The 23,407-nt window shown below is 42.6% G+C and overlaps 1 protein-coding gene across 1 annotated transcript in view; it reads left to right on the forward strand.

The window, feature by feature from the left end:
- Positions 1–14,559: 14,559 nt before the first annotated feature.
- CLINT1 (clathrin interactor 1) overlaps positions 14,560–23,407 on the forward strand; it is a 46,391-nt gene continuing 37,543 nt past the window's right edge. Inside the window, exon 1 of the mRNA XM_041397729.1 lies at positions 14,560–14,710. Within this exon, the coding sequence (XP_041253663.1) occupies positions 14,670–14,710 (41 nt within the window). The 5' untranslated portion in view covers positions 14,560–14,669. The remainder of the gene's footprint in view (positions 14,711–23,407) is intronic.

The following is a 23,407-nucleotide window of genomic DNA, read 5'->3' on the forward strand; positions in this document are numbered from 1 at the left end:
TACTCTCTTCACATGCATGTCCACATTCTCACAAAGACACAGATCCTTCTCTGGGACTGGGTCAGCAAATGAGCACTTTTTCAAGGATATTTTCCAAATAAAAACATGAAGAAAAATTCAGAACCGAGAAAACACAGGGAAATAAAACTGTACACACATGTTTCCCCAACTGTTAGCTAATTTTCTCTCACCAATTAAAGGAGGAAGTAGATTTAAAAATAATAAAATAATTTAGGAAATATCCCAAGTGCAGCATTTAAGAGGTATATTCAGAGAAAGGTTTATAAACCTCTTGTGAGGCAGGAGAATTGGTTCTCTAGCTTGCCAGTCAAGACAGGCAAAAGTCAGGTAGAGTGAAAATCATTGCTGTGATCATTATCTGGAGGGGAAGAGATGAGATAGAACTAGAACCTGTATCTCCTCTGTGATGTGAGTACAGCTCAGTCTTGATGGAGCCACAGGATGATGTCTGTTCTTGTCAAGGGATGCTGAATCAGACTAACACTGAAAACAGAACACGCAGAGACTGGAATGAACATGAACCACTCCAAGCAAACTCATCTGGAGCACATACAAGGACAGCTGAAATTTCAGAGCCTTTTGTTGGAAAATGTCTACTGGAGGAGCAGGGGGCATTTAGTGGGAACTGGCTTTTTCATGACAATATTCACCCATTATTATGCCAAGGATGATTTCCTTTTATACAGAAAATGCAAAAGGGTCTAAGAAAAATGTTAATGAAACAAAAAACTGTAATTGAAATATTTTCCACTGGAAATAAGGAACTGAGCCATTTGCCTGCTGGCTGTCAGTGTGCTCACTCATCCCACTGGAATCAACTCTCCACATCCCACCTGATGCCTCTTCCTTCTTGTGCAGAGTGGCCTCGCTGCAGAGCAGTTCAACCCCCTGCCTGAGATCACAGGCAGAACAACCCAGTCTTTCCAGTCTGCCCCGGCTCCCCAGGTATTTTGGCACAAGTACACTGACAGAGGCCTTTTCACTTGCAGAGGGTCAGAACTGGAAAAACTTGAGATATTTGAGGTCAGAACCAAACATGTCAGCAAAGCTGAGCTGAAAGGAATCTTGCACAATGTCTGTGTAGTCTGTGCCAGGAAGCAGTTAGTCCTAATGCGCCTCCAGTTCATTAGCATCAAATCGACTTACTAGAAAAAAGAAAAAAAAGCTGACTGTCCTCATTCCTGATCAGTTGGCTTCTCAACACAGAAATCCCCTCTCCTCCCTGTAATGCTGTATCCCCCTTGCACCTCAATGCCAGCGCCTCGGGCAGAGGGTGTCTCTTTCACATGGGGGATTACACTGCCTCAGTGCCCTGAGCTATGGAGTCCCAGGGTTCTGCTGGGCTGCACAGCTCCTTGAACATTCATCCCAGTGCTCTCTCAAGTGCAGCTGGTGTGTTTCTCAAGAGCCAGTCTGGGCTGATCCCATTCTCTGGAAAAGGACACACATTGTTGCTCAGCAATGGGTGTGCTGGGAAGAAATTCTAGCTGTGGCAAGATTTCAGCAGGCTGTTGCTGTCTGCAGTTAAACTGAATTCAGCTGACCACAGCCAAGGTTTGTGTGGGTTCCTAGTGCCAGTTCACTCCTGGATCCCAGTGCTGACTGCACCTGGGCACTGACCCTTTTCACGAGACATTCTTCCCTTGTCTTGAACTGACAGTGGGCATTACAGACACATTCAGTGTGTGACCTTTTCTGTCTGATTCAAAAAACCAAGCTGAGCCTCAAGTGAGACCATGCTGCAGCAAATTGACTGCTCAGCTCTGTGCATGTGCAGATGTTCCAGAAGAGTAAGAACTCTTGCCAGGAGAAAATAAAGAAATCAAGAAATCAAGAATCAAGAAATTCTGCTAAGAATCACAGAATCCCTAAGGTTGGAAAAGACCCCCAAGATCACTGAGTCCAACCTGTGATCAATCCCCACCCTGTCAACCAGACCAGAGCCCTGAATCCAGGCATTCCTTCAACACTTCAAGGAATGGTGGTTCCACTGTTTTTCTAGACAGTCTGTTCCAATGCTTAACAACCTTTACCATGAAGAAATTCTTCTTGGTGTCCAACTTGAACCTCCCCTGGCACAGCTTGAGGTGATTTCCCCTTGTCCTGTCACCAGTTTTCTAGAAGAAGAGGCCAACCCCCACCCAGGTACACCCTGCTGTTGGGGAGTTTTAGAGAGAAATAAGGTCCCCCCTGCACCTCCTTTTTGTCCAGGCTGAGCCCCAGCAGCTCCCTCAGCCTCAGCCTTATTCTTCAGATCCTTCCCCAACTCCACTGCCCTTCTCTGAACACACTCGAGCACCTCGATGTCCTTCCTGAATTGAAGGGTCCAGACCTGAGCACAAGACTCAAGGTGTACCCAGTACAGAGGGATAATCCCCTCCCCAGCACTGCTGGCCACACTATTTTTGATAGAGGCCAGGTGCCATTGGCCTTCTTGTCCCCATGGGCACACCTGGGGACAAGCTGCTGTTCATCAGCACTTCCAGGTCCTTTCCCACTGGGACACTTTTCAGCTGCTCTGCCTCAAGCCTGGAGCACTTCAAGGGGCCAAAGTGCAGGATCCAGCATTTGGCCTTGTTGAACCTCACACCATTGGCCTTGAACCACCAATGCAACCTGTCCAGATCTCTCTGCAGAGCCTTCCTGCCCTCCAGCACATCAACACTCCTCCCCAACTCCCGGCGTCATCTGACTCCCAGCGAGGTCTCACCCAGCAATACATGTAACATTTTTTAAAGAGTTTTGGTTGTTAAAGTTTTCAGTGTCAAATTATTCTTATTGAACACAAACAGTATTTTCAAATTCCACCAAGCTCAAAGAGCATTTCAACCACATCATTTTGTTCATAGACATTTATTGAAGCCCTGTAAATAATTAGTAACTTTTTGCAGCTTCAGACTGTGTAGAAACCCATCCCAACATTTTCCTATCCCAACATGTCATTCTGACTCTTTTGTATGCTGGCTGATTTGCACAACACAACTCTAAGCATGTAAAGTTAAGTGGATAAACAATTACAAGAAGTTCAAGTTGGGTTTAATGAAAAGTACGCCATGTAGAAATCCAGGGAAATCAAGTTTTTCACAGATTTTGTAAAGCTGTATGGATAGGGAAATTCTGGTTATTGTTTGAGTTCAAGCCTGACAAGAAAAAGGGAAATGAAGAGAGTGTTGTTGGCTTAAACTCTGCACTGCAGCTTGTGTCTGGGTTGCCTGAGCAAAAGAGGGTAACCAAAGACTCCTTGTACTGCCCAAAGCTGTAAGTTCTCTCCAGCACCAGATGGGACTTAATTCAGTCCATGGAGTGGTAAGAAGATTCCAATGTCGTTCCTTGCAGGAAAAATGAAACCCTTTCAACTGGCTAGTCACAGCCTCTGGGGGCACTTTTGATTTTGTTTTCTTTATTACTTTGCTAGGAGTGAGCAGAATTTTTCTTTATCAAGTCACTTGCATTTTTTACATGACACAAGCTGACCAATACATGACCCTTTGGGAGCTCTCTGGGCTGGATGAAGATGCAGTGGTGATATGAAGATGGTTTCAGCAGCTCAGTTATTCCTTCCTGACACTTCATATCCACAGCACACATCTACACTTGGATTCAAGCAGTTTTTCACTGAGCCTTCATACCAAGATCAGAGTTTAAGGAAATGAAACCAAGTATAATAATAATTCTATTCATTAAGGCTAAGGCTTGTGATGGTACTTAGCCATGAAAAGATGCAGCCAGTGGGATTTTCAAATTGCCTAAGTAGATTACACATCTAATTCCCATTGACAGCCAATGGGAATTAGGTCCCAAACTCCCTTAGGCACTTTTATAAATCCTATTAGGTGCCTGTCTGCATCTTTGTATGTTTAAATACCTTTGCAAACCTGAGCAAGGTTGTGTTCCCATGCTCCTCATGTTGCTTTCCAGAGTTTTGGAATAGAACAAAGTCAGATCTTCTAACTTATTTTGTAGAAGCCAAGATTTGGAGTATGAACTGCAAATCAGGTGATTTTTTGCTACCTTTGGAACCTCTGACGTTGGAGGACTCCTGCTGAGATGTGTTCAGAGGTTGCTCACTAGTGTTGAGTCACTGCTGCTAGAGCAACCCTTTTATCATCAGCTCCCAATCCCTTCAGCACTGCCAGAACAGGTCAGGGAGCCCAGAGCAGAGCCAGAAAGCTCCAGCCCTGTAGAGCTGAACCTAAACACTCAAAAATGCTTCCTCTTTATTTTATGGTGCAACACAGATACAGATTACAGAGACTTGAATTCACATTCACTTGAATTTTGCCATGGCCACAGCTGTGCTCCTGGCTGAGGGGCATGTGGAATATGTGCAGAGTGCTAATCAGACTAAACTGATTCCCTGGAAGCACAATGGTGCAATTTTGAAAAGACCACAGCCATGGTTTTCCAAAGTTTTTTGTGAATGCATCCTTTAGTGAAATGGCTCTGTCACAATGTGGAACCAGGCAGGCCAAAATGAAAGCAAACATTCCCCCCCTCTGAAAGGCTCCAGTGTGATCACAACAATACCAGTTGAACTCTACTCTAAGCTAGAGCAGTGCTGGTGACTATTTAGAAAATAATTAACTGAACTTTACATGACATTCAGATGTTTCTTGGCTCAAATACCAGTCTATTCCTCTGCTGAATTCTAGGGATTCTGCAAACAATGAGAAATATTTGCCTAATGGTAGACTTGCATACCATGCTCATGTTGTGCTGAGTCACTGTATCAGTGAAGACAAACGCTGAAAAGAATGTTAGATAGAGAAAACACTGCTGGATAGACTTTGAGTGTGATGAAGATTTGTCATAAATATGAAATAAATATGGGGTGCTTTTATGAAAACATGTTACTGGGTTTGAAGGCAGTTTTATTTTTCAATTCCCCAAGGAGATTGTTCAAAGAATGTGGATTTTTTGCTTGTTGAGATAAAACTGCTAATGCCATTGCTAGAAATGTTTAACAGTCTTTGGCTGAAACAAGAGTTAAATACAGTGCCCGTTCATATCCACTCATAGCATATGAATAAAATTGTGACAAACAGTTTTCTCTCAGGCTGGGATGATGCAAGACTTGATGGCTGATGCTCCTGCAACGCTGGTGCTTGACATAATAATGCCTGATAACTCTGGAGAGTGGGCTCAAACTTATGTCAGGGTGACAGTGTAAACAGATGTGCTACATTTTTCCCTGAAAATCTGAATAAGGAGAAGCTTGCTGCTTGACAGCCCAGAGAATGTTCCAAGACCAAACTGCCAGCTTGTAAAGAGAAAGAGAAAGGCAGACATTATGAAATGGTTGAAACAATGGGAGTAAAAAATAAATGAATACAAAAAATTGTGCAGCTTTGTCACCAGGACATTTTTCCTCTTATTGATAGCTGGAAGGGCAGATGTCTGTGTTCATGTCACATAAATGTGGGCACACAGTGTTGGTGCTGGAATTTCACATATCTGAGGGAAACTGTATTCTGAATTGTCATGAAAAACTGGATATTCAATTTATTCTAGAGAACATAATCTTCAAAAAATCACAATGACAGATCTGTGAGAACAGACAGACACAGCAATGAACTAGATGGCTGGTAAAAGAGGCAAAGGTTTCAAATCTGGCCATGGCAACTAAGTAAACTTATGAAACACTTGCACATAATACACATGTTCTTAAAAGCATCTGTTGTCAGCCACTGTTGCCTGTTTTCCCCAAACAACAGTTGCAGTGTTTCAGTTTCACAAAGATGTTTTTGTTATGAAACAATATGTGTGCAGGTGCATCCCAAAACAAATGGCTTTGAGGCCAGTAGTGGAGCTGGCTTTCATTTGTGAATCAGAAAATAAAAATTGCTCAGAATAGACTTCTTGCTAAGAGAGATTTACTCATGATAATAACTGTGGACCTACTGAAATCAAGAAGATGGCAAATAAAAAGTACACAGATTGTGCAGTGTATAATGTAATCTCAAAAGAAGAGAGATGGTACCTAGTAAATATTGGTATGGAAAGATAAACTCAGAGCAGCAGATGCACACAAGACACTGCCTCACTCTAAAGGAAAGACTGTCTTAATGACTGCAGCTTGCAAGCTCCTTACTTAGTGGAGCCTTGACTGGGTTAAACCATTTAACACAATCCTTTAGGCAATAAATAGCTTCTACTCATAGGATTGTAAAAATATCTCCAAACCAAAGCATCCTTCATGTGCACTAAATACAAGCTGAAATTGAAAAAGCTTTGATGTCAGACAACTCAGAAGGGTTACAGAAATGATTTTGAGTGGCTCTTGCAGGATGTGTTTGTGCTGCAGAAGAGTTCCCAGTGGCTCAGCACTCCTCACCAGCCAGTGGAGGAGCCAAGCAGGTTTGCAGGGAAGCACACGTCACTTAGAGCAGGGACTCAGTGGCAAAGAGCTAAATAGTTTTTGAAAGATCTGATTACTGAACGGTTCCCTTTTATTGGCCATGTGCTTTCTCCATGGATGGATTCATTGGATGTGCAACAATAATTGAGTTTCATCCCAGGGGTGAAGTCCATTTGGCGACTTAAGTGCAGTCACTTGTCAGGATGGATTTTTCCACAAATGTACATTTTTCAAGTTTGCATGTCTTTTGTCAATACCTCAGCTCTCCAAGGGACAGCATGTCAACTTCCTACACTCTTACATTTGACTGGTACTGAAAATCCGTCTGCTACGGTTCTCTGAAGTCTGTTTGATGGGGAAGGCTTTTTGACAACTCCTGCCTCTCTAGAGCTCTTACCTCTTTGCTTCTGTGGTAGGTTGATTTTTTTTTTTTTCCTTTTCCCAATAACAGCACCTTTTATTCAGTCCAGCAGCATTTATGGTCTCTTTTTTTCTGTTCCTCTCTTCCAAAACAGCAAGGAGTCCCCAAACTGATGAACTCTAATGAACAAGCACCTCAAAGCTTAAGGGCTGCCAATATCTCCTCTCTCAGCTCAGGCCTCAGCCTCCATCCAAAGGCATTAAGTTCATGACACAGTGGGAGTCAGTAAATAAAGGTCACACCAATGGAAACCAGAAGAATTGAAAATATTGGAAATCAAGAAAGAAGCACAAAATTAACCTAGCCACTGCATTCTGGTCTTGTGCAACATGTTTGTTTAACTGCCTGGTATACTGCATGCAAGGCAAAATTTAAGATCTGTCTGGCAATTATTCCAGGAGGAGGAGACAGGCAGCTGGAAATGAGCATCACTTTGTTCCCAAAGTGATCCTCAACATCAGTGAAAGAGTAGATGGTGGCTCTCTCTTGCTTGGATGGGATCTAAGAATTGAAGGTCCACACACAGTAAATTCAATACTGAATGAAGCTGAATGAATTGCCAAGAACCTCACAGAAGAACTTTGGAACTGGACTTGATTGATATGTTCAATTCACTGTCTTTCACCTGATGGTGGCCAAATAATCCTAAGAAAGAAGCTGTAGTAAATAACTATGGATAAGGTTACTCAGTAGTACAAAAACTGTCCACTTGAATCGCAGTGGAACAGATCTGGTTCTTTTAGACAAGAAATACATGCTGTTTGTTTAAAATATATTCTTCCGTCTGACATTCCTCCCAACTTAACAATAAACATTATCAATTTCACCTTTGAAACTGAGTTTGCTCTTTCAACTTTCCTTTTATTTCATTAAAACCTCAGTAGCTTTTATGCTGGTGATGGGGTTTGCACTTTGCTTTTGTAAAATACTAATAGCGAACAGCAGCTTTTAAAGCTTTATTTTTGTAAAGAAAATATGAACCAAACTACATTCCATGCAAGCAATGGAAATAGGGAAGAAGGAATGAAGGGAGCATGGAAGTCAAAGTTTCTTCCCCCTAGCTGAAGTTGCTCAGATGGGAACTCTTCATGACAGGACTTGCATATGCACTGTTTTCCTGTTGATGCATATAAATTATGATGTCAACTAATACAGAGAAAAGAAACTCATTAAACAGCATTTTCTTGATTATTATTTGAATGTAGAAAAATCAGCAGCACTTTTTTCCATTCTCTTCTTTGAAACACAACCGAATTAAAACTGTGGTGGGTGGAAAAAAAAAAAAAAGAAGAAGAAAAAGCAGCATTTTAAGGCATTGTCTCCCACTTGGAGATAGAAAGCCAGTTCCTCTGACTAAAACTGGCTGGATAATTCCAGCCTGGAGAGTCCCAGTCTGCCAGTCTGTGAAAATGTCTCCATCTACTGTGTTTTGATCCAAGTCCAGCTAAATATTCTGAAAAGGGGATTTTGAAGACCATCCTGTGTAGTGTCACCATGCTAGTTTTAATTTCCAGCCAAAATGAAAATGAGACTAATTTTTGTCTGTTCAAGCACTGCTTTCAGTTCCCCCTGGTTTTTTGTTAGCTTGCATCCATAAAAATACATACCATGACCTTTAAGAAAAAGCTGCAGTGATTTCTTTGACCATGTTTCTCTGCCTTACTGAAGAGCAGCTGCCCTGGACCTCAGCTTGAAGATGACTTTGAATTGCCATTTCATTCAGCTGTTTTGGGGCTCTTAGGTGCACCAAGAAGGAAAACTACAACTCTGTCCTCTCGTGTTCACAGCTGGCAGAAAGCCATAGTAGGGCTTTATCTGATGGGTTATGTAAGACATTTATGGCACCAGTTAATCAGTTAGGCAAAGTGAAATGAGATCTTCAGAAAGCAGTAAAGGAGACCCGTCTTCCTTTTTTATCTCGTGGTTACATTCTCCTGTGTGTAAGACAAATTCCCTGAGGAACATGGGTAAGAACACTTTCCAAGGGGATCCTCAGTATCCAACTGAACTCCTACTACAGCCTTTCCACTCCTACTGCATCTTTACAGAGCTTTTCTGTGGTATCTCTCTCCACACAGCTGTGCATTTTCACAAAACACAACTTCAAATCCTTAAACCAGCCACCCCTGTATCTCATCTGATTGAAACCGGCCCAAGAAATCGCAAGGGGACTGAAAGACACAAACACAGAGACAGGGAGATCTCAGAAGATTTGTATCCTTAGGAAATCAGGCAAACAAGACCTTTCTGGCTGGGGGATCTGGCACAAAGCTGAGTGACTTGGACTACAATCAAACTGACAATGTAATAAATGGGAGCACTTACAGGCTGCAGCCATCCCCAAGAATTCTGACTTCACTAGTCTGGCATGTGCTTCTGGTTCAGCCCTGTTCTGCTACCAGTTTTCTAACTCTGGCCACTGTCACAGGCATTTTGGAACTTGAAACCCAGCCTGCTAACCAAGACAAATCTGTCAGCAGCTGACTGTTACAAAAAGCAGACAGTGACCTGTCCTTTTCTCCTCCTCCTGTATAGTTCAAATGCCAGAGAGGTGAATTGTTGTCAGTAGAGAAAAGAACTTACTGGAACAGCTGCACAACAGCAATCAGCAACAATCCAGGCTCTAGAGTCTTAGAATGTACTGGAGTTGTAACAAAAGACTGAGGAATCTGGACATGAGTTTCTGGGAGAAGAATAAAGATCATATGTGGTTCATAGGAGAGAATTCTACTGAGGATCAGTTCTCAAATACAAACTCCTAAATTTTCCATGGAAAGTACCACATCCACTTAAAGGAGGTGTCTAAGGGTGTGACAGAGACAGCTGTGGTGACATCAGGACATAATTCACAGGGGGTTTCCCTGTATTTTAAACTTCTATCAGTGGTAACATTTTAAAACCTGTATCTCCAAAGCCTCCCCAAGAACAGTGTCAGATCAGATCACATCATCAGCCTGAAGGAAAGCTCAGAACATCTAATATTATCCATTAACTGGCAATCCCCAAACCCCACGTTTCCATCCTAATTTGGAGACATGCATACACAGCCAGTTACTAATGTGGGAGAAAATGAGAAACCAAAAAAACCCCAAGTAGCTCTGTAAAAATTGGAACTAATGAAGATTGCTTCCCTGGGGACATTTGTCTCACAGTTGATTGGTTTGATAATTAAATGGTAATATTTTGGCAGTGGGAATTCACCCCTTTCTAGACATCAGGGAATCCACAACAAAAAAGCAACATTGTGAATGCCCCAGGCACAGGAAAAGCCAGAATTTACTGCTTATTGGACAATGGAGAACCCTGAGAACTCTGACCTCAAATGCTTTTCATTAGAGGCTGAGCACATCTTTTCAGGAGAAGTAACAATAAAGTCTCTCCTGTTCAGTCATTTATTTTGAGACAACTTTTAAGAATTCTGCATAAATTTGTAATTCACTTTGAGAACAAACCACCTCTGCCTCATCTAAGTGAACTGATTCAGACATTTCAAAAGACTGTGAGGAGACAGAGTGAAAATCTACACTATGGAATCAACCTTCATTTCTTCAGGCTAGAAATAAAAGCAGCACTGGGTAAGATGCAGCCTGATGTTAACATTCAGCACAGCCTCCCTGCAGGGACTTCTGCCCATGTTCTGCTGGCAGAAGAATCTGTCTGAAGGGCAGGGCTGTCCTCCCAGTTCCTGAGATAAATCATCACCTCTGCCTGGCACTCCCAGTCTTCCACAAGCACAACACAGGCAGTTGTAGTCTTGGTTCTAAAGCTTAAAATAGAATCATCTTCACTTCTTAAAAAGCTTTGAAGCTTGCTACCTACATTCCTTTACAGTGAGACAGGTCCTGGCCATGCAAAGGCTGGGAGTAAATGGGTGGATCATCTCAGCAAGGCAGTGTGAGAAGGGATAACATTGGAACATCACTCACAGTATTTTTTTCACTCTCCCCACACTTTGCACCATTCCCTGGCAATATTCCCTGTTACTGCCTGCCCCTCAAGATTCTCTCCTGAAATGAGTGTGGTGTGGGCTCAGGTAGTGGAAGCTTCACAAGCAGTTCTACACCCATGGAAGGGACTGGAGGATTTTACCAGAGTCAAAACCATTCTGTGGCAGAGCAGGAAGACAGGTTCTGAAACAGCCCACCTAGGGACTCTCTGGAATATGATGTTTGTGTGGCTGGGATGTGTTAGAGAAAGACACATTTAGACTCAGAGAAGCTGCAATTTTTCATAAAAGCCTGGATGGTAACCAGCCTACAAACGGGAAACATTATCCCAGTGTTGCTTCTGCCCTACTGACTAATTCTTAGAACAAACAAACTTTATGGAATTCAGATTTCAGCTGTGCAAGTGGGTAAAAAGTGGAGCTTTATGAAATCATGGAAACAAATACTGCTTTAAATGAAAAGTTTTTCTCAGTCTGTGCCATAGCCTCCCTGCGTTGCCACAGTGTGATTTTCCTTGACATTCCTCTTTTCCCCCTTTGAATTTTAATTGTAAATTAATCACTGCCTTGGACATGTCTCTACCGTGCATTAATATGGTTGATATTAACAACAATATTGCTCTCCAGGCATTTGGAATGTGCAAGACTTTTTGTGCACCAAATGGCCCATATTAACTTCTGGAATAGCCAGGTGCAAACTCTATTGCAGTGCTCAAATTAGTTCAATTTCTCTAACTGCTTCTCCTGTAATTGATGGCTCAAATTATAATAAAGTACAGTTCCTCTACATGATATATGTTACAAGTACTACCTGTTATGCTGAATATTGCATTGCTTTGAAACTGCATTACCCTCTCCCTTCACTGATCAGATCTCTTTTTTTTTGAAAGGAATTACTTATGAACCAGAAAGTGTCTTCACATCATTCAGAAATTATACATATGCTCATGCACTTTATCAGCAGCTGACAGAATGGGGATGGCAAAATTACTGTCACTCATGTTGCATTCAATGTCACATAAAGACCTGCTTTTTACTACACCTTAAAACTGACAATAAATGCCAGTCATCTCTCCTTGCCCCATTACTGCATCCAGACATAGCAAGCAATGCTTAGAAGATACTCACCTTAATCTTTTAAATTCCTGTTTCAGCCTTTCTTTCTTCTGCATATATTGTTATTCTCCTATGCCTGCACCTAAGATACTCTTTACCATTCTCTTTTTTTTCTGAAGTGTACAATTACAGTGGGTTGTAAATTTTTTTCATGTGGAAACAACAATTTCTATAAAACAAACAAATCAGCCAAATCCTGATGGGTTATTTACTCTTAACTGTTTCAATTCAAATGTTATCCCTGATGGGAAAATAGTGAGGAGTGGGTGCATTTGATTTTGAGGTGTGGCTGAGTCTGGACCCTGGAATCTGCCTCTGGCAGCCCCCCAGGAGTTGGCAGCTCTGCCCCAGCACTCAGAACTCTGCAGCTGCTCAAGGAAACCAGCTCTAACAAGAACATCAATTTCATTGCACCACAGCAGAATCTGGGGAATTTGCAGTTCATCAGAACTGTATTTAGAAATCTGATCTTGATCCAATATGGACTGAAGCCACACTTAAAAATAACAACATTTCCAGCCAATCAGAAAAGGTGTGATTCTGCAAGCTCCAATTATTATACTTTCTGCTATTTCTTCATTAAACAGAGGTTATAGACATCATCTGCTCCTGAAGACAAATGTCAGTGTACTTACAGAAAAAACCAAAAGGCTGCTATTAAACAGCAAGAGTCCTCACCCAGCTTGCTTTGCCAGGTGTTACAGGATGAAATTTAGCATCTCCCTCCTCCCAGTCCTCAATGGCCACATGCCTCACATTTGTGGAGCAGCAAAAGTGGTGCTAAGCTCAGTCACACACCAGCCACAGCCACCACAGGTATTGTGCTGCAGGTTAAAATATCACCTCAGGGTTCAGTGGCACTCAAAAATGAAAACACTGTTAAGAACTCTTATGAAAATGAGAATAAAAGTCATAAAACATCTCTAGGCTGGTCATAGCCTTTTGCAGAAATTAAGTACATTGTAAGTCTTAGGCATTAAAAAACAGTGCAGTAAGAAATCCACAGATTTCTAAATTTGCAACTGATGAGGAAAAGAGTGCTAGGGAATTGTTATGTACTAATTCTCACACTACTTGAACTGGTAATGCTATAAAGAAGACAATTTAAAACACACAAAAGGAACTATTTTGTCATGTGGCAGTTGGAACACTGAATTCATTGCCACGAGGTGCAGTGGCAATCTAAAAAGGCTCAAAAAGCAATCAGTTAAATCCATAAAACAAAAGTCCATCCAGTGCTCCTAAAGGGAAAGTTTTAGTATGAATACTTCAGAACTGAGTCCCTAAGCCACAGAAAAATGAAAATTTGAAAGATGTACCTGAGGACTGATCCATCCATTACATTAATGAACCTCTAATACTGCTGTTAGGAAGAGGATGCTGGATTTGATGATCTGTTCAGGAAATTCTTATATTCAAATAGATTTCATGGACATGTTCAGGAGACAGAAGCCATGAAAGTGTCTGTGTGAAAAGATACAGTGGGATGTCAGAAAACAGGCAGGAGTTGAGCTGTTTAGCTTTCCTGACAAGTTCAGAGAACCACTAACTTTTAAAAGAAGTGATTTATTAGAACAGCAAGTGCCTTTACAACTGCTCTTTCTCATGCTTTGTTTTGCCAGCTGTGATGGAAGAACTAAAATGAAAATATTTTGCATTTGTATTTGGATAAAAGTTTGCAGGTGTATATTGTCTTTTGGCAAAATATTTACGACACAAACACACAAACAAAAACTTACAACGAGAATGAAACTGGGTCATTTAAAGCTCGTATTAAATACAACTTTTAAGAAAATAAATGTATGTAATGAAACTGACAGTCCTGATTGTAAACTCACTTTGATGACTTCACTGTTTTCATTGTAATTAATATATTTGAAGATAGTCTTGCCTGTTGGCAAGCGTGTTAAAACAGCCAATATTCACCTGAGGCAGCTTTTATGTGGGTGACTGCTCCCCAGGTTTTGTCAATCAGGTCTTTCTCCAGAAGTGCAGACAAGGTTCCTGCCTGTGCAGTGCCTCGGTGGGGCAGGCCACATGCTGCACCTTCCCCTCTGCTTTTCCAGCCCCTTCTTTCCAAAATCTGGGTTTTGGGGATCTGGAAATTCCAGCGGCAATTCGCTCCAGAGCGTACACCACGATGGACGGCCATAAGGGCAGAATGCTGCTCTGAAACGAATTCCTCGCGCTGAAAGCCGAGTATAAATCCACATTCTGGTCCATCATGGAATTTACGCCGGTGTTTTGACTTTAACTAACTATTTCACAGCCTTTTCCCATCCTGTGCCTCGCCGGGCTGCGGATGCAGGCTGCATGCTGCAGGGGTGTGAGGGAGCTTTGAGGGCGGGTTTGAGCCGGGCCGTCCCTGCCCCCCAGACGGGCACAACCTCTCGGTGCCCCCGCCGTGTGAGAGCGCCCATTCAGCCCTCAGGACACGGCCGACGAAGCGTCACCCCATCCCGCTGAGTTTCACCCCCGGTGAATTGCAGCCCGGTCAGTTTCACCCTGGTGAGTTTCACCCCAGCCCGGCCCCCCTCACGCCCGCTCCCGGCAGGCCCCGCGCGCACAGCCGCGAACTACCGCTCCCGGCAGATCTCGCGGCGCCCCGCAGGCTCCGCGCCCCGTCCCTCCCTCCCCGAGACTCCATTTCCCTGCAGCCCGCGCGGCCACCCGACCCTTCATTTCCGGGAGCGGCGCCGCGTCCCTTGCTCGGCGGAGGCGGCGGCGGCCGGAGCGCGGCGAGCGGGGCCTCCTGGGGCCGGTGGCGGAGGGAGCGGGACCGGGCGGGTCTCCGGGAGGTCGGCTCCATGCTGAACATGTGGAAAGTGCGGGAGCTGGTGGACAAGGCGTGAGTACGGCGGGACGCGCGCGGGGGACCGGGGGCGGCTCGGCCGTGGCCCCTCAGCCGGGCCCGCGTTCCCCCCGCCCCCCCCAACATGGCCGCGGCCCCTCCCCTGCTGAGGTGGCGGCCTCACACCCCCTCTGTGCCCGGCTGACCCCTGCCCCGTTGTCTCTCCCTGCTCCCGTTCCTGTCCCCCGGTGACTGCCCAGGGTCGCCCCTGAGTGTCCTCCCGGCGTGGCCTTGTGGTCCCTCCGGGGCTGCAGGCAGGCAGGGGTTGATTTTCAGGTAGTCTGTGGCCTTTCCATTATGGCTGGCTACTTTCCCGCCCCTTTCTGGAGCATCTGGGCCCTTCCAGCTCTTGGCGATCATCGCTTCAGCTTCGGGTGCCCCCTCCTGTGCCAGGGTCCCCGTCTGTGTGTGCCCGGTTTGGTGTCGGAGCCCTTGGAATCTGTCTCTGCTGGATTGGCTCCCAGCGGGGCCCTTAGGCCCCTGAGGGGGAGCAGAGAAGTCTCTCAAAGCAGGAGGGGGGTAAGGAATCGCCTGCACGTTTTCAGAGAGCTTCCCAATTCACCACATGCTCTTTAAAGGCTTTCCCCCCTTCCTAAGGACAGGTTGGCTTGCCATTGACTCACAGCCCTGGCCGTTCAGGGGGTAGAGGGCTGAGATGCCCGTTCCCACCCCTTGCACATTTAAACAGCTCAGATATTTACAGGTTTGTTTCTTTGAATAGAGCCTCCTCCCGCTGAATATTTGTCTGTGGACTTGGTTAGCGTGATCATTGTGTTGCAGATGGAGAGCATGACTTTATTATTGCATGTGTCAGCCACTCCTTCATTTTTGGCATGAGAAAAATTTGGTATGGTGAAGAACTTAGGAAAGGTTGTTTTGCCTCCTCAAATAATAAGCCTATAGGGGAAAGCTTGGAGCACTTCTCCATCACTCTTTCCAGTGGTGCCCAATGATGGGACAAGAGACAGTGGGCACAAACTGAAACACAGAAATTCTGTGTGAATATGAGGAAAAGCTTCTTTACTTTCAGGGTGACAGAGCACTGGAACAGCCTGTCCAGAGAGGTTATGGAGTCTCCTCTGGAGATCTTCCAAACCTGGCTGGATGTGATCCAACCTGCTCCAGGTGTACCTGCTTTAGCAGGGGGTTGGACAGGATGGTCTCCAGAGCTCCCTTCCAACCCCAGTCATTCTGTGGGTTGAAGATGTCCCTGCTCATGGCAGGGGGTTGGCCTAGATGCTCCCTAAAGTTACTTTCCAATCCAAGCCATTCTGTGTTCTGTGAGTTGTGGAATGCTAAGTGGCTGAAGGTCTGTAGGTTGATATGTCATATATATACCAAATGATATTAATGACAAACAGTTGTACCTGTCCTTACAAGTCAGAAGTCTTTCAAAACTGAGGTTCTGCTTTAAACTTTTTTTTAAATTTTTGTTTCTCCAAACTGCTTTTAAAAAGGCCTGTGTGATGTATAGGCTTAAAGATGGCAAACTGAAGTGTCAGCTTATTCATGATAATCAACTCTTTTGCTCAAAGTGCTTTGTACTAGACTGAGACTTTTCTAGGCCAAGATTTGGATGACATTCAAAAACCACTGTGATTAAGTCTTGTCCTAAGGAAGTTATTTGCTTTTTACAGCTTCTTGTATACAAAGTCAGCCCGGGGTAAAGTAGTTTTAATAATGTGACAGATGAGGTATTTAGGAGTACAACCCTGACTTGAGTTCCAGGACCTTTCAGGGAAATAAAGTTTTTCCTAAGTTTTACTTAGGTACTTTTTTTTTGTCTGTAGTATTAATGATCACTGTAGCATTATAATGTCACTGGTTTTAAAATGTTTATTTTTAAGAATATAAATCCAACACTACATCAAAATCTGAATTGCAAAAGACATTGTAATTCCAGAATTGAAAAAGACATTCTATTTCCAGAACAGGTGCAAGAAGTGAACATTTCCAACTTTTTTTTTTCTTGAATAAACTTCAGTTTTCTGGAAATAACATTATCCAAATAAAGCAGATTGTTTATTAAAAATAAGTGGAGGAGGGGCAGGAGGAAGGTGGAGCCTGCAGAGTAAATAGTATTTAGAGACATCAGGATCAATAGTCCCATTGTGTGTGGTGCAGATTTGTCATAATGTCTTCTGTCTTAAGGCCATGACTTACAAAATTCTCTGCAGAGGAAGCTAAATGATATAATCTGCCTCATAAATAACAGCTGATGCTGTGGCAGCAGCCTACTGAACTTTAGCAAGAAACTGCCCTTCTTTCCTTAAAAAGGGAATATGATTATATGAGGATTTGGAAAATGTGCAAATAGCTTGAAATTTTCCTTGATAGCTTTGATAGTGGTTTAGAGCTCTGCATCTTGGTTCCATAGTCAGCTGATACTTATCTTCGAGTTTCAATTTACTCATCTGGGGTTTATTTTTTTATCCTTATTTGTGCTTCAGTGGCTGAGAGCTTGGTTAGGTCAGCTATTTCAACATGAGGGACTTTTTCTTACACAATTCTCAGATGCTTTGGTGTGTGAAGGTTCTGTAAGTGATGATAAACAGCTGTGAGTTACTCTAAATGCTAATACCCAGGTAAAAATTGTAACCTGTTAACATTCATCAAAGTCTTAGAACCAAAAAATAAGTTAGCAACTGCAAAATACATATGAGAAATTCCAATTTATATTTAGTATTTTTTAAGTATTTGGTCTCTGTATTTCTTTGGTGTGGTTGGAATTGGGCAATGAAGTTAATCAGGTAAATTCTACTTTGTAATTCACTTCACAAGCACCTCTTATTTTTATGGTAGCGTTTTCTAGTAGCTCCAAAGTATGGATCTGCATCCTGTTGTGCATGAAACAGTTATTTAGATACTGAGTGCTAGTCCTGTTGTATTTGAAGTTTAGGAGGAAGACTCTGTGGTAGAGTATTAGATTTAGTGTTCTAGGATGTGGTGGAATCCTTTTGTTCTGTGTCTTGTTCTGCCCTTTGTTAACTTCCCTGCTTTTCATTACTAATGCAACTCCCTCCTTTAAATATTAAGTAACTACTTGATTGGGTTTGACTGAACAGTAATACCTTGTTTCTGGCTGGGCATTTTAGACAAGGTTGCAGTTTAAATCAAATAATTGTAATAAAACATGTATGTACCTAGTAAAATCTGTTTGTCATGAGGTTTATTCTTGCAATTTCAAAATAACTGTCAAAATTCTTCCACCCTTCAATTTCTTAATGGGTACTGCAGTGTGTTCAAGAGTTCTTAAAGTGTGTGAAATTGTATTGAATTTCTGTTGAATTTCTGGTTAGTTTAGAAGGTGCAGGTCTACATACTCTTATTCCTTCTGGAGTAAATTCTATTTCATATTATTATGTGAATAAATTAACTTAAGAAGGCAGCTTTTCACTTTTGTGTTCACTTGTATGGGTTCTTTTTCCCCAGTAATTCAAAACTGAATTTGGAAAGTAAACGAAACAGTTGGAAAATAAATGCAGCCCTCTGTGCTCAGCTCGTTGGCTCCAGGACAGCGAACGCTGTTTAAATGGCAGAGGTTTCTGATGGCTCAGGGCCAGGGTGGTGCTTGGTGCAAAGTTGGTGAGTCAGGTGGCAGTTCTGAGTCACTCCTGAGGCAATGTCAGAGATTTCTTGTTCAATTCTCTTTTGTCACAGGCTTAGCTGAGGGCTGCAGTGTAGCTGTGTTGCCTCAGCATTCCAGGCAGGAGGTGGCCAGTTGCTGTGACAGAGCACAGAGGCACATGTCACACACTGGAGCTGCTGGTGGGAGTGTGAGCTGCAGGAACATTTGGCAGGTGGGAAGGAGTCTGGTCTCCCTCCCTCCCGCTGCTCTGCTGCAGCAGGGGATCTGCAGCTTTGTCTCTGGATGCTCTGGTGAGAGCAGTCCCAGATATTGTGGCACCCCTGGCAGAGTTCAGGTTACCCCATGCCTGCTCGGAAACAATCCTGCAGTTGTGATGAAACTTGAGGCCAAGTGTTGCATTTACTGCTTGTGAGCTGCAGGAGACTAAGGATCTGCAGCCTCCCTGGTATTGTGTAGAAGCAGCTTACACAAGGAAAGTCACATTTTTGTTGCTATAGGTGTATCAGTACTTTGATAATCCCATCACCAAGGACCTTAACCAAGTTTCTCCTCACTGGATAACAGAACTGGCACAAGCTGTAGTCTCTGAGAGTGAGTTCAAGAGTCCTGGCTGTGGAAATACAGAGTGTTATGCAATTTGGTAACTTCACTTTTAAGTCCTACTGGACGTGTACATGTTGTGCTTTGTGTTCCCTGTGAGATTTCTAGGAGAGTTCTACAAAGAAAACCCCATGGCTTAAAAAAAAACCAAAACAAACACCAAGGAATATTAAGTCCTGTTAAAACAGGTTTTAACTTCTCAGAAACTTGGAGGTGTCAGCTTGACCTAGTGGCCAAGTTTAAAAGCCAGGCCATCATCTCTGTTTAGATCTGTTGAATTTCCTCTTCTTGAAACAGAAACTGCTGATTCTTATTTTACTGAAAGGTTCCTGTATGTTGTTAATCTGCACGAGGAGTTCAGCTCAAAGCAGAATATGGTGTTTGTGTGTGTATAGCTAGCAAGGCCAGCTGGACTCCTCATTGCAATTATCTTCTCTCTTAATATGTCAGGTTAACATTTTTGCTGCCTGATTTCTGTCACAGACTTGTAGGACTTGCAGCAGGCTGGCTGGAAAATCTTTGGACCCATTGAGATCAGATTGCTGCCTATGTAACAGTGTGGTGAGACCTTACAGCCACTTTCTTTAAGATTCCATTGCCATTCTTAGCTTTTGTGATCTTCTGCATGCATGACCTTAATGTGAGACAGCTCCTTTTAAGCAGATTTCCACACATCGAAGGATAAGAAACAGTTTCATTAAAAAAGGGATGAAAGTGACAGATCTGAATGTAGTTAGGACAGTATGATCCAGATGTTCATTAGTCCAGGTGAGTGAGGTAGTTGTCACTTACTTTTACTTGAAAGTTAAAGGAGAGAGCCTGTGAATTTCTTGCTAATAATAGGAATATGACAGTTGCCATACACCTGTTTTGTTCCATGCTCCTTCGTTGAGTTTTGTCCACCTAACTGAGCCCTGCTTTGCTAGTACTGCTCTTAGCCACACCTTTCTCGTGGCCCAGCACAAGTAAAAGTTAAGGGAGAGAGCCTGTGAATTTCTTGCTGATAATAGGAACATGACAGTTGCCATACACCGGTTTTGTTCCATGCTCCTTCCAGTTGAGTTTTGTCCACCTAACTGAGCCCTGCTTTGCTAGTACTGCTCTTAGCCACACCTTTCTCGTGGCCCAGCAGGAACGTGCTTGCACTCCCTTGTGTTGCAGAGTGGGAGGTGAAGTGTTGCAGAGCTGTTTCCATACACTTCACTAGCTTGATGAATAGCCCAGTATATAATAGTTTAATTTCTTTTTAAATGGAGTGCAAATAGTCTTGTTTAGAATTGATTGTAATAAGGAAGCATTATAACACCTTAAGGTTTATTTTAGGTGTAGGCACTTGGGTCCTCTGTTGTTTATTCTGATGCTACATCTGTGCAAAGAGGAAGGATTTTTAGTGTTTGGGGAAAAGGAAGGATTAAAGGAGCTGTTGTCATGAGCTCCGATAGAACTAGGCAGGGGAGAAGTTCTGGTTGATAAACAGCATGTCTTCTTTGGTGTTTCTAATTGTACAATCTGTAAAGAGGAGGGTAAATCATTGGTAAAATAGTGTGAATTACTGCTTTGTCATTGCACTTTCCTGCTGTTGCAACTTAAAGCATGTAATGACCCTGCACTTCACTCCCAGGTCACAGATGAGGGAAGGTAGTAAGATAATTCTGTCAATTAAACCAAGTCACATTGTGCTGGTAACAGTTAAAAATCTGCCTTTGTTGACTCCCAGTCTCCTGTTGCTGTCTGCTACCTCATGCTATGTCTGCAGGACACTAATGTGATAAACGCACCCCAGTCATTTACCCTACAATTACAGACCTTACAGTTGCCTTTTGATTGCTCTCTGCTTTTGGAATGCTCATGTTTGCCCACAAATAGGCAGGATCCTGTGTACCCTTAGCTAGGGGTTTTCAATCCTCCAGCCTAACTACTTTCTCTTTTTTATGTGCCTGTAATTGTTCTTATTTACAGGCGATTTTGTTGTGGTTCATGGATTTGTCCACCCAGACTACTGAGCTCTTTAATGAAATGCTGTTTGCTCGTTCAGTAATAGCAAGGTATTATTGTAAATGATCCATCATAAAATATATCCAGCAGAAGGGTAAATGACTGTCTAACATTTGTCCATTGCTGTCTGAATCTCCTGAAAACTCCTTTGCTTCAGTCCCAGGATCATTTACTTTTCTCTATATTTAAGATTTATTTTGGTTTGCATAAGCAAGATCTTCAGGGCAGTGAACACTTCCACAGTTTTATGTAAGGGACAGTTAGTTAACCCTCACTGCATGAGTTCTTCTCCTATTGCTGCTAAAGAGGTGTCCTGCTGATAACTCTTTAAAACCAGGGTTTTGTATTACTATTACAAACCAGATGATGATGATGATCTTTAGCCCTGGAAAGGTTTGTCCTTTGCCTGGTTACCAGAGAGCTGAGAGAGAGAAGAAAGTCTTGGCAATACAGAGGAGGACTGGATTTGAACGTAGCATTTGGCTCTGCAGCCAGGCATGGCTGTGTCTGCCAAGTACTTGTAACAGCAAGTTACTTCGTCAGGCTTTCCTCCTTCCCTTAAAAGACTTCCAGAAAATTGCTGGTATTAATAAAGAAGAAAAAGGGTTCAAGTCTTTGGGCCATGTAATTGAGTATGGGAGATAAGCATCTGTGAAAGTATTACGCTCTGTTATCTCACATACATAGGTACAGTGTTCTCTTGTTTGAATATTCAGCTGGTGGAGTAATCCATCAAACAGGCAAATATGACAAGCTGATGGATTTATTAAGAGTTGGCATTAGGTAGTTGTGGCCAAGCAGTTTCATCAGCACACTGCAAGTGGTGCTTTTGTTAGTGCTCTTTCAAATGTGTTATTGCCATTTTACACCCTGTGGTAGCTGACAATAGTCTGTATTATGTTGTGTAAGGCTAGCTCGGGTGTTGGCTTTATGTATTTCCAAGGAATCTAAGTGATGTATGTGTGACACTTCTGTGTTCTTTAAATGGTCTCTAAAGCAGAGCTTTGTGTGTCCTTGCCAAGCAGGACTGGGCTCCTGCATGAAACTGGTCAAGGATAAGAGCCTTACCTACATCACTGTGTGCAGCTGTGGTCAAAAGGATCAAGGTGTTTAACTTATTCCTATGCTAGTTCCTCTTGGTTGTGTTGCCAGTTAGTGTATTACAGAATATTAGCTGATTTGTGTAACTTTTTCATATACAAGGTATAATTACTTCCGTAGCATGGGACACACTACTGCTTTCTCTCCTCAAGCTTTGCTATTTCAGTGTGCAACTCTAAGTGTTGCAGGCCTAAAATACAATCTTAAAATGCTGATCCAATTCTTTTATATTTGTCTCCATTCATTTCGAGCATTAAATGAATTTCTGTATTTAAATGAAAATTATGTTTATTTCTAAAAGCAAAGATGAGCATTGGGGAATGAGTGAAGCATTGCTTCACAGGATGAAGAACAAAAATGTCATGATTGAGAGCTGCGTGCTTCATCCTGGAACTTTTGGAATATCTTTCACTGATTTATTCTGAAGTGTGAGCACAGCTTGTCCAAAGTCGTAATACAAGAATTCCAATTTGAACTCATCTCCAACATACAGAGTGTGACTGGCCTGTTGACCTGTTGCTTCAAGTATGTTTCAAATACTTTGCTGGCATGTGCTTGATGGGGAACTTCAGCTTCCAAATTACCACTGTGTGCTCTGAACTTAAACTGAGACGGTATTTAGAGAAGAGGGGCAGGAAATTGAAACTTCTTGAGAAGAGCTGTTCCCTTTAATAGTTTTTTTTACTGATATAATGATGTGCAACAGCATAACATTTTGTTAAAAGTTGGCAGATTCACAGACTTTATTTAAATGTTTATTTCAATTTTTTGTGTTTATAAGGCAAAACTAATGTAGGGCAAGATAATGAAAAGCAGAATTAGTAGCAAATGTACCAAGTGAATAAAGCAGTCAGATTTGCAATGGGTCTTTTTCCAAGTCCTTGTAGAGATCTGGATCTTATTGACGCAGGTCAAATATGGACCCAGTTAAACAAGGATTGACAGATGCTGTTGTGTTTCAGTTTGGAGCAGGAGCTTTATTTACCTGTTCTATTTGGAATGAAGAGCTGTTTGTTACACTGCTAAAACTTGAACGATGCCTGGTAGCCTCTTTAGAAAGAGCAGTTGTGTAGAAGAGCAGAATTCTTCAGAATGAAATGGTCTTCCTGTTTTGCCTCTGTGAAACAAGATCTGATTCTAACTTGGATGTACTCAATTTTTAAAAAGATATTCCAAGACAAGGTCATGTGAAATTGTTTTAAGTTGGTACCTTACTTCTTTTCAGAAAGCTCTGTCGGCTGTGAAGCTCTGAGTGCTCTTGAGTATTTTTTCAGTACCAGTTAGAAAGAGTATTCATTATTTATTCTTGCATTGTGTCCTGTGTAGTGATGGTGTTTGAGTTGCTGTGTGAGGAATTGGAAAGAGGAACAGACCCAACTGGAAGCTCTTTCTCTCCCAAAAGGACTTTT

This window comes from Onychostruthus taczanowskii, unplaced genomic scaffold, assembly GCF_017590055.1.
Source record: "Onychostruthus taczanowskii isolate IOZ18803 unplaced genomic scaffold, ASM1759005v1 scaffold14, whole genome shotgun sequence".
NCBI lineage: Eukaryota > Metazoa > Chordata > Aves > Passeriformes > Passeridae > Onychostruthus > Onychostruthus taczanowskii.